Source organism: Oryx dammah, unplaced genomic scaffold, assembly GCF_014754425.2.
Source record: "Oryx dammah isolate SB20612 unplaced genomic scaffold, SCBI_Odam_1.1 HiC_scaffold_8, whole genome shotgun sequence".
Taxonomy (NCBI): Eukaryota; Metazoa; Chordata; class Mammalia; order Artiodactyla; family Bovidae; genus Oryx; species Oryx dammah.
This window is the reverse complement of record NW_024070192.1, coordinates 17,363,324-17,378,666: the sequence shown is the minus strand read 5'-3', so window position 1 is coordinate 17,378,666 and position 15,343 is coordinate 17,363,324. Positions and strand designations below refer to the sequence as shown.

At 48.6% G+C, this 15,343-nt stretch overlaps 1 protein-coding gene across 3 annotated transcripts in view; it reads right to left on the bottom strand.

Moving 5' to 3' along the window:
* Nucleotides 1-15,114, bottom strand: part of PLEKHM1 (pleckstrin homology and RUN domain containing M1) — a 61,107-nt gene extending 45,993 nt beyond the window's left edge. Inside the window, exons 1-5 of one of the 3 annotated variants that reach the window (XM_040245090.1) lie at nucleotides 15,009-15,104; nucleotides 12,007-12,168; nucleotides 8,539-8,627; nucleotides 4,946-5,193; nucleotides 2,646-3,272 (exon numbers count right to left, since the gene is read on the bottom strand). In XM_040245090.1, coding sequence (XP_040101024.1) covers nucleotides 2,646-3,272; nucleotides 4,946-5,193; nucleotides 8,539-8,586 — 923 coding nt within the window. In that variant the 5' untranslated portion in view covers nucleotides 8,587-8,627; nucleotides 12,007-12,168; nucleotides 15,009-15,104. Of the gene's footprint in view, nucleotides 1-2,645; nucleotides 3,273-4,945; nucleotides 5,194-8,538; nucleotides 8,628-12,006; nucleotides 12,169-15,008 lie in introns of all 3 variants that reach the window. The other 2 variants (XM_040245089.1, XM_040245091.1) reach the window with 2 other exon arrangements.
* Nucleotides 15,115-15,343: the final 229 nt, after the last annotated feature.

The window sequence follows — 15,343 nt, the reverse complement described above, 5'->3', positions numbered from 1 at the left end:
GCCATCTCTGGGGCAGGGTCGCTCCTTCTCAGAACATTATATCTAATCCTTCCATTTGGACACATGAAAATTCCATCTGATGTGTTCAGAGTTCAGAAGCGGTTTCTGGGAACTACCACACATTCTTATGTGTGCAACTGATTGATGGGTATCTCATTTGACTTTCAAACGGCCCTATGAGGGAATTTCCATCTTAAAGATAAAGAAGCAATGAAACAGTAACTATAGTAACAATAAGGACCTACTGTATAGCACAGGAAAAGCTACTCAATACTCTAATGACCTATATGGGAAAAGAATATAAAAATGAGTGGATAGATGTATATGTACAACTGAATCCCTTTGCTGTACGGCGGAAACTAACACAACATTGTAAATCAACTATACTCTGAGAAAAAAAAAAAAGATAAACAGAACCTCCAAAAGAGTTAGTAATATGCAGGACACCACTGAGCTTGTAAGTGGTGGAACTAGCTTGAAACTGGATCTGCTTCCGGGCCAGTCCAGGACACCCAGTCCTGGTGTGATTCCCATAAGCCCCTGTAAAGACCTGAACCAAGGTAGGGGTGAGGGTGGGGACAGCAGTTGTGGAAGGAAGGTCCTAACACAGTTGATGGAAAAATGAGTCCTACCTGGAGGGAATGCTTCATAAACAGCTACCATTTTTACCTATCAGATGAGCCAGCATCCAAAAGTCTGCTAATACCTTCTGTTGTCAAGGCTGAAAGGACACAGGCATACCCCTGATGAAGTGTAGATAGGCAACATCTATAAAAATTATTAATTAATCTACTTCTTGGTTCAGTAATTTTTCTTCTGGGAATTTACTGAACAGAGAGAACTCGCATAGAGCTAAAGGACCACATTCACAGGTTATTTGTAGAGACCCTGAACTCCAATGTCCATTAAACGCAGGGCTGATTCAATAAACCACGGTACATTCATACAGTGCACAAATATGTAATAGGAAAAGAAGCTCTGATATGACAAGATCTCCCAAATAAGGTATATATGTTTGTGTTAATCACTCAGTCATGTCTGACTCTTTGTGATCCCATGGACTGTGTAGCCTACCAGGTTCCTCTGTCCATGGAATTCTCCAGGCCAGAATACTGGAGTGGGTTGCCATTTCCTTCTCCAGGGGATCTTTCCAACCCAGGGATCGAACCTGGGTCTCCTACATTGTGGGCAGATTCTTTACCACTGAGCCACAGGGAAGCCCTGGTAAGCTATAGAATGGTGTATTTATAATTTATACTAGCTTCTGTGGAAAGAAGTGGGGAAATAAGAAACAAGAGATAAAGGGCTTCTCCTGTGGTCCAGTGGTAAAGAATCTGACTTCAATGTAGGGGACATGGGTTTAATCCCTAGTTGGGGAACTAGGATCCCACATGCCACAAGGTAACCAAGCCCGTGTACCCCAACGACTAAGCCTGCGCTCCAGAGCCCGTGAGTCACATGTGCCACAACCAGACAAGCTTGTGTGCATCACAGCTAGAGAAAGCCCATGTGCAGCAACGAAGACTAGCGCAGCCAAAAAAGAAATAAGAAAGATAATAACCTATAAAGGAAAAGAATCTATAAAAGCATATATATATATATATCTGAAGCCAGCACAATACTGTAAATCATCTATACTTCAATTAAAAAAAAGAAATAAGAAAGAAAAAGTTCAAATCTATATATTCACACACGGTATAGCTGGATTGAGAGACATTGGAAACATATGTAAGAAATTAATATTTATGGTTACAGGGGTGGGAGAGATTTTTTCACTGTACACATTTTAGATTTTTCTTAACTATAAAGACAGATTATCAAAAGTCAATGTTAAAAAGCCTGAATGAAGGAAGGCTCTACCCAGGCTCCTGTTTCCAGCCAAGTTTGTCACTCCATGTCCTCCTCCTCCACACACTCGCTCATCCCCATTTGCCTGCCACTCCCATGCAGGCATCACCCAGGTTTTATGTCCTCCAGAAGACCTCCCGTGAGGTCCCAGAAGATCACGCTGTGCACTGTGCTTCACTGTATTTTTTGGAAATTGTACACAGAGCTCTGAACTATTGGTTTCCTTCTCTCTAGATGAAGATGACAATGATATTTGACACTGAAACTCAGAGAGACTAACTAACTTGTCACAGGCCACCTAGGACAGAGCTGGGGCTGGAACCAGCTCTAAGCCCCATCTAAAGGCATTCCAGGGATTTCCCCGCTGGACCATGCTAAGACTTCATGCTCCCAATGCAGGGGGCCGGGGTTTGATCCCTGATCAGGGAACTAGATCTGACATGCCACAGCTAAGAGTTCGCATGCCACAACTAAAGATCCTACATACCACAATGAAGATGGAAGAGCTCAAGTGTTGAGCTAACGTGTTAGCAACTAACTTGGCACAGTCAAATAAATAAAGAAATATATATTTTTAAATGCATTCTATGCATTCTCCCCACTAGCCCCAGTTTATCTCCAGGTACAGCTCCCAGTAACTCTGGTCCCTGAGGGAGAGTTTATGACCTCTGTTTGTCTTTCTGCCCAAACAAGAATCCTGAGCTCAGCGAAAGGCAATCATGTGCTCCAGGAAGGCCGGGAGGACAAGAGGAAGAGAAGCAGGAAGGAAGGGGAAAGGGTGGGGGAGGGGAACTCACTCTTGCAGAGACATGTCCGAGTCGTCGGCATTGGCCATCCCCAGGTCTGAGTCATAGGACATGGGCTCCTCGGAATGGTCTGGACTCTTGGAGCCATTCTCTTGGAGGAGGCAGCTGTCAGAGTTGAGGCTGCAGGAGAGCTGGGATGAACTGGCCGTGTCCAGGCTGAGGGAGGAGGCGGTGAGCTGCCGGTTCCGTCGGATCTTGTGGCCTGAGTGCTGGACCTCAATGTCCTCTGAGCCCGAGGAATGGGAGATGGAGTCCAGGGACTCCTTCCGCTGCAGTTCAGCTCCAGGGGTAGTGAGGGGGTCGAGCTCTGACAGCGGGCAGAGCCCCGAGAGGGCCAGTGGGGTAAGCGTCCACTCGTTGAGGATGGCAGACTTGTAGGAGAGCTCAAAGGACAGGGACGTCAGGCCCTGAAGGAAGCTCAGGAGGAACTCGCCCTCCTCGGCATCGCGGAGCAGGGCTGTGGGCTGGTAGTACTCGCACAGGCGGGCCTGCTCCTGTAGCAGCAGCTTCAGGTAGCACTCCATCAGGCCGTCGTTGAGGGCCAGCCGCAGCCAGGCCCGGCAGCGGCCCACGTCTGTGCTCACAAAGATCAAGTGCTCCAACTCCGAGATGATGTGTCTGGGAAGATGGAGAACAGACATGTTTCAGGAAACGACTGCCAGTCACCGACATGTCATTTTATCCACTGGTTAGCAAGAGCCAAGAACAATGACTGCAAGTAAACATAGGCATGAAAAATTCTTGGATAACAGCATTTGAGGGGAAATTCAGAAAGATTCAGCTATAACCCCCAATGTTCTTTGGTTGGTATCATGAAGGATCATTGCCGTTTTCATTACAACTATCTGTCTGTTGAGCCCCCAGGACAAGGTCTTTGGAGCTGTGAAGACACGGGGTCAAGACATGGTCCCTACCCTCCGTCCAAGTAATGCCTTTTCAAGGGCATACTGAGGTGAACCCTATTGTTAGCAGCACTGTGGTGGGGGCCAAGCAATCATTTCTGGGTTGGAGTAAGAAAAATGCCATAGAAAGGGGGTCTCTGCACTGGGCCTTGAGGGATCTCAAGACGCAAAGGGGGAAGGAGAACTTTCAAGGCGTAAGAGACTGAAAGAGAAAAAGGCATAAAGGGGAGAAAAGCAACAGACTATAACAGGAGTGGGGAGCTCTGGTTGCACCTTGGGGAGGAGGAGTGGAAGATCGGGTTGCAAGGCGAGGTAATAATACAGAGTCTTGAGTATCAAAGGAGGGAAGCAGAATGGGGCAATGGTACCCACACCTGGCTGTGCATTAGAACTCTGTAGAGAATGAGACCAGGATACAGGTTCTGGGGCCCCAGGCAAATCAATCAGACCCCAGCCTGACATATGGCTACAGGGTTTTGCTCAGGAAAGCTACACGCCTACAGCTATGCAGACTTCAGGGCAGGGTGTTCCATCCTGGCCCCATGTGTACCAAACTCAGCTCCTAAAATGTTTGTCTGCTGTAAACGCCCCTCCCCTGACTACACCATCCCCAGTGTATGGCTCTCCCACAGGAGCACTGACCATACTCTGCAGAACCCAGGGATGGCGCTCTGGTCAGCTTGAGCTTGCTAAAGGCTGGCTGACTAACCGAAGAAAAGACAGAAGGAGATAAGGGGGACACTTAGAAAGGCACTTCCACCCAGAATTAAGGTAAGAGCCTGAGACAGGGCAGCGGCAGTAGGCACAAAAAGAAAGACTGGAGACTGACAAGACACCAGGGGCATTTAATAGACCAGAGAGGCTCCATGCCAGCTGCCTGCTCCAAAGCCCAGGCGGTTCAGGGCAGGGCAGACAAGACAAATGTCTCAGGGCACACATTCAGATGCTCTGGCCGGAGGCTGCTCTTCTTAAATTAAAAAAGAAAAAAAAAGCCCTACCTCCTTACAAGTATGATACTTAGCACACAAATATGCAAACATCCTCAGGCAGGGTCAGCAAATTTCTGGAAAGGGGCAGACAGTAAAGATTTTAGGCTTTGCAGGCCACACAGCTTCTGCTGCAACTACAGAATTTGCCAGAGGATGGAAAAAAGACGGCTCCTGCTTCCACTCAGGGTGCCCAGCCCAGGGGCTTGACACTGTGCTGGGCCACTGCCTGAGGGGCCCACTGAGGCCTGGTCTAACACCACCCTCCTCTGGGCCATCTCCTCTCCACGCCACGGGGCTCCCTGTGGCTTTCCACAGAAAAGTCCTGGAAGGAAGAGCCCGGAGCCCCACATTCTGAAGCTCCACCCTGACGTGAACCCCGCCCCCACCCAGCGGCTCTCACTTGTGGGTGACAGCTTTCAGGAGAGGCCAGAAGACGGGCTGAGGCAGAGGCTTCTGGTGGGTGCCTTTTTTCCTCTTCCCTCCGGCCTCGGCGCGGATGTGCTTGGCGTGCAGGCCGTGGATGAAGACGGCCTCCAGGGCGCTGCACATGCTGTTGGCATCTCCGTCTTCGCTCGTGACCACGGCGTCCGAGGACACGTATTGCTTCTGCAGCGCCTTCACAGAGCCCACTAGCTTCTTCTTGATGACCTGGGCAGCACCAGACACAACACAGGTCTTTAGAGGCTCCTGCGGCGACCCCTGCAATGTCACTCTGCTTGTTGCCAAACACGTGGGTCCCCATGCAAGCACAAATCCGTGTATCTCTGCAACAGGACTAGGACAGGCCGGGACTTCCCTGATGGTCCAATGGCTAAGACTGTGCGCTCTCAATGCAGGGGTCCCTGGTCAGGGAGCTAGAGCCCAGATGCCCCAACTAAATATACTGCATGCAGCAACAAAGACCCAGTGCAGCCAAATAAATAAATTAAAATTTTTTCTTTTTAAAAATTTTTAAAAAAGAAAATCAAAAATTTTTAATTAAAAATAAAAGAAAAAATTTAGTAGGGCTAATGGTAGAAAATAAAGAGAAAGAAGAAAAAGAAAAAATCACACTGAGAAGTGTTGCTATTATTATTAATTATTGCAAAGATATTTGTGGGGTTTTTTTGCTTGGTTTTCAGTTTTTAAATTTATTTACCTATTTATTGGCCATGCTGCGAGGCTTACAGGATCTTAGTTCCCCAAGCAGGGATTGAACCCGGGTCACAGAAGTGAAAGCACCAGGTCCTAACCACTGGACTGCCAGGGAACTGCCTGTTTGGTTGTTTTTTAAACCAAACTTCAGTGAGCTGACAGCCATATAAACCTTGTGTTTAAGTACTGACTCCACTATAGTTACAGATATGGGAGCTGAAGTAATTCATCTAGGGCGGGAGTGAGATTTTTCCATCTTAATCATATGACCAACATCGCACAGCGAGTCAATAAGTTAAGAGGCAAAAAGTGCTGTGTTAGAACCATAAAAACACCCAGAAACAGGAACATGGTTTATAGGAAGAAAGATCCTAGACCTGGCAGTCAGAGCCTGGGTTTAGTCTCAGTTCTGGTAGTCACCAGCTGGGTCACCTCGATATTCCCCTTCACCTCTCGGAGCCTCAATTTCCTATCTGTTATACAGAAACAATAGCTTGTGATTTACAGCGCTGGAGCGGGGATACTCTTTGAGGGCATGACTAGCTTTTTATTCATCCTCATGCCCTCAACAATGGTCCTGGTTCTCGGCATGTATATTCGGTAAATGTTTGCTAAATGAATAAATAGGAGTCTTCGCTGGTGGTCCAGCGGTTAAGAAACCACCTTTGGATTCAGAGGAAGAAGCCAGGGTTTGATCTCTGGTCAGGGAATTAAGATCCCACATGCCTTGGGGCAACTAAGCCACTGTAACTAAAGAGCCCGTGAGCCACAATTAGAGAAGCTTACGCACACTGCAACTAGAGAAAGCCTATATTTAAACATACATAAAGTCCTTTGGAAATACAGAGTTAAGATTGTTCTAGCATAATAGAAGTACATATGTCAAAATTACCTAAGGGTTTGGAAAAGGACTGGGAGGGATTACAGAAAAACTGGTTTGAATTATTAGGTGACAGGATTATGGACAAATATCTCACTGGTTTTTATTTTAGACAACACAATCCCTGTTAATGTTCTTTGAAAAGTTAAATGTTCTTTCGTTAGAACAGCTTTAATGAGAAATAATTTGCATATCATAAAATCCACTCATTAAACACACAGCTCGGTGGTTTTCAGTACATTCACAGAACTGTGCAACCGTGTCTACTATCTAATTTTAGAATATTTCATTGCCCTCAAAAAAAACCTTGTACCCATTAGCAATCACTCACTATTCCCTTCTTCCCCCAACCTCTGGCAACCACTGATCTACTTTCTGTTTCTATGGATTTGCCTATTTTCTGGACATTTCACATAAATGGAATCATAGAACATGCAGCCTTTTGTGTCTGACTTCTTTCACTTAGTATGTTTTCAAGTTAGTCGGTGTAGTAGCATGGATCAGTAGTTCATGCCTTTTTATTGCTAAATAATATCCCATTGCACGGATATATCACATTTTATTTATGCATTCATCAATTAATAGATATTTGGGTTGTTTCCACTTTTTTTAGCTGCAATGTTGCTATGAACATTCACCTACAAGTTTTTGTGTAGACATATGTTTTTGGTTCTCTTGGGTATATATCTAGGAATGGAATTGCTGGGTTGTATGTAACACTGTTTCACTTTTTGAGGAACTATCAAAGGGTTTTCCACAATGGCTATACCATTTTACACTCCCACCAGCAAGGTATGCGGATTCCAACTTCTCCACAACCTCACCAACACTTACTATTGTCTGCCATTTTCATTACAGCCATCCTAGTAGGTATGAAGAAGTATCTCAATATGGTTCCCCCCCCACACACACTGCTCAGCATGTGGGATTTTAGTTCCCTTACCAGGGAGTTAACCCACACCCCCTGCAATGGAAACTCAGAGTCTTAACCACGGGACCACCTGGGAAGTCCTTTATTATGGCTTTTTTTCCCTTACTATTTTATTTTAAAATTTTTGTTGGAGTATAGTTGATTTATAATGTGTTAGTTTCAGGGGCATAGCAAAGTGAATCAGATGTGTATATATATATATAACTATATATATAACTTTATATATATATAACTATATAACTATATAAATATATAACTATATATATAAAGATTATTTTCCCATAAAGGCTATCACAGAGTATTGACCTGTGCTACACAGCAGGTGCTTATTGTTGTTGTTGTTGTTGTTCAGTTGCTAAGTCATGTCCAACTCTTTGCAACCCCATGGACTGTAGCACGCCAGGCTTCCCTGTCCTTCACTATCTCCTGGAGTTTGTGAAGGAGAAGGAGACATGTCCCCAATGCATGTCCATTGATTCAGTGATGCCATCCAACCATCTCATCCTCTGTTGTCCCCTTCTTCTCCAGCCCTCAATCCTTCTCAGCATCAGAGTCTTTTCCAATGAGTCAGTTCTTTGCATCAAGTGGCCAAAGTATTGGTCCTTATTAGTTATCTGTTTTATATATATTAGTGTGTATATCAGTCCCAATCTCCCAATTTATCCCTCCCCGACCCTTATCCCCAGATAACCATGTTTGTTTCCTACACTAGTGACTACTTCTATTTTCCTCATTATGGTTTTGATTTGTCTTTGTCTAACATCTAATGATATTGAGCATCTTTTTATGTATTTATTGGTCATCTGTATATCTTCTTCGGAGAAATCCTTGGTCTTCATGTAACCTATATTCAATCCCCATTGTTTTATGTAAATCCCCATTTTATCACCAATAAGATGATTTGGGGCAGGATCTTTTGGGCACAACTTTTTCTCAACCCAAGGCTTCCCTTTCTAAACAGTGCTAATTCATTTCAAAGTGAGAAAACACAAAGACATGGCTGTCCCAGGCACCCCTTCCCCCACCCTGATCTTCCCTTGTTGCCTACCGGGATGGCAGCCCGGGGGTCCAGTCCATTCTCCACCCCTGAGAGCATTTCCACTCCAGCTGCAGCTCCCCAGGAGAATTACATGTCACCTGCAGAGAAGACATGGCTGTAGGAATAATCGCTACGCCAGCCCGTCTCTTCACCACACCTCACCACCATCTTATGCAAACTGCAACTGAAAGGAGTTTTAATACAAATGTGAAAACTGAGCGTGGATGTTAAGGAAGGAAATAAGGAAGAAAAAAAAAGGCTGATGGATTGGACCTCATGAGGAGAGGAGCCCTGGGTGCCAAGGGTGGGTCTGTCCCAAAAGGTGGGTAGAAAGAGCCCTTTGTATTTAGTTGCTCAGTCATGTCTGACTCTTTGTGACCCCATGGACTGTAGCCCGCCAGGCTACTCTGTCCATGGGGATCCTCCAGGCAAGAATACTGGAGTGGGTTGCCCTGCACTCCTCCAGGGGATCTTCGCAACCCAGGGACTGAACCCAGCTCTCGCACATTGCAGGTGGGTTCTTTACCAGCTGAGCTACCAGGGAAGCCCAGAAAGGGCCCTTCATGCCACACCAAACACTGGCACAAAAAGGCAGGGGGCGAAAGGCGGATCTGATTCAGAGCTGAGGGTGCAAGGGGGCTGCTGCAGCTGAAGGCACCAAGAACCCACAGCGGCTGATAAGCAGCAGCTCACAATTCACATTCGGGGCCGGGGCCTTGCAACTGTCCCCGGATTCCTCTCCTAGCCCAGGCTCAGCCAGCTCAGCGGGGAAAAGTACAGCTGGCCTGGCTTCAGACGGAATGGCACTCCTGCCACGCCGCTGCTTCTCGCTGGAGCCATGAGGGTCCAGCCTGAACAGCACAGGCACATGTCTAAAGGGTAACAACATGGGTTCTAATCCTAATTTGCCACTAACCAACTTGGCACACTGGGGCATGTATCAGACCTCTTGGATGGCGACTATGAGTGTGGACAGCGCCAAGCATGGGGCCTGATATTTACCAAGGATAAATGGTATCTCTAACCCTAGGGGACATGGCTGTCCAAATTTACAGGCAAAGAATGCCACTGCCTAAATAAGCGTGTGCAGGCAGCTCAAGTCAGTATGCAGAGACATCTCTTGGAGCAGCTGGCTTTCTCCTGAGGCAACTAGGCCAAGGGTGGCATGGTGGGGGATGGTGGGGACTTTGGCCTGAACCTGGGGGGGCTGCTGCCTGGTCCCAACGCAGCAACTTGTACAGACCAGGACTGGACAGGCACACTCACATCTAAACAAATCTCCAGTGGCCACACAACTGAGCATGAGGGGACATCAAAAAAAGAAAAGAAAAAAGGATTATTGCTGTCTCTGCTCTCAAAAACTCAGGGCCCATGGGAGTCCCATGGCAGTCCAGTGGTTAAGACTCCATGTTTCCATTGCAGGGGCTGTGAGTTCAGTCCCTGGTTGGGAAACAGAGATCCCACATACCATGTGGTGCAGCCAAAAAAACAATCAACCGAAACTCACAGCCCAAAGACGTTACTAAAACCAAGGCACGCTCAATGGGTTTTGTACCTTTTACATATATCACCTCATTCATTTCTCATAACCACCCTGGGAGTGTTTTATTATCTTAGTCTGACAGATAAGAAACAGAAGCTGATGCAGGTCAAGGAAATTCCCAAGATTCCAGGGCTGGTAAGTGGCCAACTCTACCACCCATTGCCAGGACAAGGGTCACCCCTGCTCAAGGGAAACCCTCAGACTGATGGAGTGTGATCACCTCCCTTCTGGAAGAGGTGGGTGTGGGCAAGGGCTAAGGCAGGGAGGGACAAGGGGGCAAGGAGGCCTGGGGGTCCAGGTGAGGGGCTGCAGTGGGACACTGAGGTCAGCCTGGCGGGAAAGGTTTACAGGAGGACATGAGCGCGACATCTGGAAGTGACAGAGGCAGCATGGCCCTTAATGGTGGGAGATGGTCTGATTCAGTCCCTGGTCCCTGGAGCTGGCAGAGGGTAAACAGGACCCAGAGCTGACCTCCCCCAGTGAAGACACACGGAGTGAGGGAGGGGTTTGGAGGGTGGTCCCTGCAGAGCCAGCCCTGGTCAGGGCGTGACGGACCACAAGATGCAACCCTTGACCTCAGGCCCTGTCTTAGCGCCTCACCCTCACTTCATTGCCCCTCCCACCTACAGGGATTCTCAGGCCCGTGTCCAGTTTCCGGCCACCGGCACCCCAAGCGGAAGGACCAGTATTGCAGACAGTCCCTCTGGACAACGTTCCTTCCAGGCCAACTTGTGTGGCTCAGGAGGCCAAATCCAGGTGTTCTGGCTCCAAGACCCTGGGCACCAATCCCCTTCAGTAATTCCAGTGGCCACAGGCCTCCCCTCAGGCCACAGGCTTCCCCTTGGGCCTGCCTCTTCTGGAAGGAGCCTCAAGCCCCACAGCTGCCCTTCCCTCAACCAGCCACAGGTCAGGACAGGAAAGGCTTAGGCCTCAGCAACCTGAACAATAGCCTGGGTTTATTAAGGCTTCATAATGAATTAACTGAAAATAATATTCATGGGTTGGAGGGAGGAGGGTAGCCTTGTTAGTAAGCAGGTGCTCCAGGCCAGAAAGGGTCTCTTCACACGTAGACTGATGCTGAGAGGTCAGAGCAGGGCCAGACAAGTACCGGCTGCTTTTAAAACCAAGTGTCAGAAAAGCTACAGAATAACAGCGCAGAGGAGTTCAGAAGGCAACGGCCACTTGATAATTCACAAAACAGGACTGAGGCTTTGGGGTTCATGCCACACTTTAGGGCACATCTTTCCAAAGCACCCCGCCTATGTGGGTCTGCCCCAGCATGCCTCAGGGAGGCAGGAATCAGCTCAGAGGCAGGAGTGTGATGGCTGATGCCAGGAGAACTTGCTGATGGAACCAGAATGGGGCTCGGTCTCCTGACTGCTGGGTCAGCACTCCATTATTCTCCAGGGCCCCCCAGTCTACCTTCCCATGGTACAGGTTTCACTTCCTGTCCTCAGAACACTCTTCACTGACACCAAAAACCAAACCAAAGGGCAGGGCAGGGCTGCAAAGAGACCTAGGCTAAAAAGAGTAAGGGGATAATGTGGGGAACACTGCTAAAAGGTTCTTCAAACACCACTGGTGGAGTTTGACAGAAAAGGTGACTTCTGTCTGCCCCTTAGGCAAATCCTAACCTTGAAAAGTCTACCTCTCCCCCTAAGTATCAATTCACCTAGATTCAAAGCTTCAAGCTTCTCTAATCTCATGTAATTCTTAAATCAATCCTGTGAGAGAAGGGTGATTATCCCCATTTTACAGAGGAGAAAACTGAGGCTCAGTAGGGATAGAACTCTTTGGTTTCCTCATTCTAAGTCTTGTGTCTTTGGCCAGATCAAAGTGTCTCAGGTCTTTGATTCCAAGAGTTTCAGGCAAAACTTATTACTTTGGAACTAAGTAATAATTAACTTTGCACTCAGAAACTCAAACAATCTTACCCATCAAGTCTGTAGTCCCAACCAGCTGAGGCCAAGTCCTTTCCATGGTACCCAGGTTTCACAGTTGTCTTTCTTAAATGTTCCAACACACAGGAAGGAATTGTTCTGGTTGCTTTTCTTTCTTATGCTGCCTGGCCTTCTATGTATGTCCAATTTCACTTCCTCCAGAGACCAAGGAAGAAAGAAAAGAAAAGAATGGCTTAGATGAGACTTACACTAAAGGAAGAAAAGAACTGCTGGGCTTCTTCAGTTCTGAAACACTTCATCCATCAGTAAACAGCAGCCTCCTCTCCTTAGAGACTTCTCAGCTATTCTCAGCAGCCTGCTCTCTACGGCCTGAATCCAACCCTGTATGGGGCTATTGAGAACAGTCTGGCATTTAAGCCATCCAGCTGCTGTATGAACTGATGAGTCATGGTTTACAGTTGGAAAAGGACAAAGTTATCTTCTGATTCAGAAGGGCAGCTGATCTTTCAGACATGTGAGTGCTGAGTGAGTAAAGTATACCTCTTTCTACCTGAAGACAGTTGCATTTCTGGACAAGTGTCTTGAGGCAGGAGAAGTGAGTGGGGAGAGTGTGCAACGGGCTTTGAAGTCATCAGATGCCAGCTAGAGGGAGAGAAATTTCTAGCCCTGTGATTCCCAAACCAAAGGCTAGTGAGTAAGGCCAGAAATGTGAAGTCAGTGAAGACAGAGCAGTTTTCTTTCCTCCTTCCTTCCTTCCATCAATAACACCCATCTGCCCATATTCTTGTCCCATCCTTAGGATTCCAGCAAGGACCAACTAACTCTGAATGAATGATAACAGGAATTTTGTCTGACTCATTCACCATTGCATTTCTGGTGCCTAGAGCAACACACAGCACACAGTTGTGCTCAAAAAATATCTACTGGATGAACAGAAGAATAAAACAAAAATAAGGCTCAGGGCAGGAATCTCCATTTCACAGGCTGAGGGAAGCTGAGGTATATAGTTCTCAGCCAGGATGGAACACCTTCCAGTCAACCACCCTGCCAGCTGGCTAAAACTATTTCAATGTATCCCACCTTAATAGGGTGCCGGGGTGGACACTGAAGGGAGAAGAGCATTCAGCTTTTCAAAGGAACAAGACTATAAATGGCAAGAGGGCGTCCCTGATGGTCCAGTGGCTAACATTCCATGCTCCCAGCGCAGGGGACCTAGGTTTGATCCCTGGTCAGGGCACTAGATCCTGCATGCCACAATTAAAAAGATCCTGTGTGCTACAACTAGAACTCAGTGCAGCCAAATAAGTAAATAAATATGAAAAAAAGAGCCTAGGAATGGCAAACAAAGACAACAGGTCCTATTGGGGACCCTTTAAAATTGCTACCAAATGGCCTCTAAAGCCAGGTTGTCAGAATTTGAAGAGCATGTGTACCCCAAAAGCCCAGGCGATGATAAATGCTGAAAGTGAGGCCTCAGGAATGTCCCTCTGCCTTAGCTACTCAGATATCTGGGCTCCCCATGTTCATGGGTAACCAAACGGCCCAAACTCAAAGATCCAGCACCTGCAGAAAGAGGAAGTGAGTCAACAGCCGCTCTACCCGCCTGAGCCTTAGCCCCCTGGGAGCCCTCTCACCTACGCACCTCACAACGTGTAACATCATCTCTGGCATCCACTGCGTTCCCTGTGTTCAGTGTCAGGACAGGCCTGCTCTCAGCTCTAGCTGGCAGGAGCACCAGGCGAAGGTCCCTAACAAGTGACCACACTCATGGACACGGCTCTGTGAACACTGCCACACAGTGCTACTCCCTGAGCTTATTCCCGGCCAGAAAACCAACCAACAGGAAGTGACGGCTTCCACTGCCCCAGGCTATGTGGGAACCAGGTGAGCGGCCATTATTCACCTTCCAGGTATCTGGGGACACCTACCATTCCGGCAGCAGCATAAGTCATTTAATATGAATGTTAGACATACAATTTCAGGGGGCAAGTCCAGGGGACCGACACCTGGGAAAAATATCCCTGACCCTGACCCAAGGCAGGGAGCTCTAGTTCTCCACACTTACCTACCACCTGAGGCCCTGCCTGCACCCATCAAGCCCCTCAGTGTCTAACTGCTGGGTTCCCAGCAAGCAGTGACATTTGGCTGTTGAGGGGCAGCTGGTGAGGTTGGCAGGGGAACTCTTCACTAATTCTCAGACTGAGTGGGGACTGGGTTAAGCGGAAAACGGGTGTAGAACTGAGATGGGGACAGCAGAGGTGAGAGGGCAGGAGACCTCATTTTTAGTAAGACTGGGTGAGGACGTTAAGAACTGGGCACCAAGAGTCATGGGCAGTTTAGCAAAGACTTAGGGACAGAAGTGTCCTCTGATGGTTGGAGATGGATAGGACGTCTATGGTGGGCTAAGAAGTGAGGGCTTGAGTCTGCGAAGGCAAGAGGTGTGTAAGAGAAAGGGCTGAGATCAGAGTTACCAAAAAGAAAAGCATGTGCTCAACAGGGCGTCTACTTTGGTGGTGGGTCTTAAAGGAGAGTGGGACAGAGATGGGGTGTTCAGGATGGGCATACCTTGGGGAGCTGAGCAGAGGGTGTGGAAGATTAGGATAAGAAGGCTGATCATGAAAAGGGCGAACCGAACCAGAATCGAGGCTAGTATGCAGCATGAGGATCGCCAAAGGGGTTGGGGGGAAGCAGAGGCATGTGGTCAAGGTCGGGGGTGGAACTGGGCTACAGCGAGGTCAAGGATGAGGCTGCATTTACGCAAGACCGGTGGGGGGGCGGGGGTCGAGTGGTAAGCCCTAGGGTCAAGTCACGAGTGGCAAATGGAGGGGACAGGCCAGCAGCGGCAGTGCGGGCCGAAGGCTAGGGATGGAGTGGGGCGCGGAGCTGGGGCTGCGAAGGGTGAGGGCTCAGAAGCAAGGCAGTCTCAAGGCAACCAGGGGTCTGGATTCACGGAAAGGGCTGGTGTCCCCTTGCCCATATGCGTCCCGGCCTCGCCGCCCCTCTGCTGCCCGCCTCGCCCCGGATCCTTAACTCACCGAAGGGAGAAGCGAGGGGGCGGGGGCACTGCCAGCCGCTGCAACCCCTAAGCCTCGGATGGGACGCCGCGGCCTCCCGGCCACTGACAACAGGAAGCGGCTCCCGCGGCGCCTGACGCCGTCACGTCAGCTCTGCGTCCGGCCCGCCCCTGCCCGTGGAGCCAATCGTGGGGCCCGGAGGGGCCTCGGGGCGGGGCCAGCGCTCTCCTGTGCCTGAGAATTAGCCCCGGAGCAGATACGTGGTCTGGGAGGCTCACGGTCACAGTACCGTAGCAGGGCACGGAGAAGCAAGGCCGCCGGCGCCCGGCGGAATGCGTCTTCACTGCCCGCCTTCC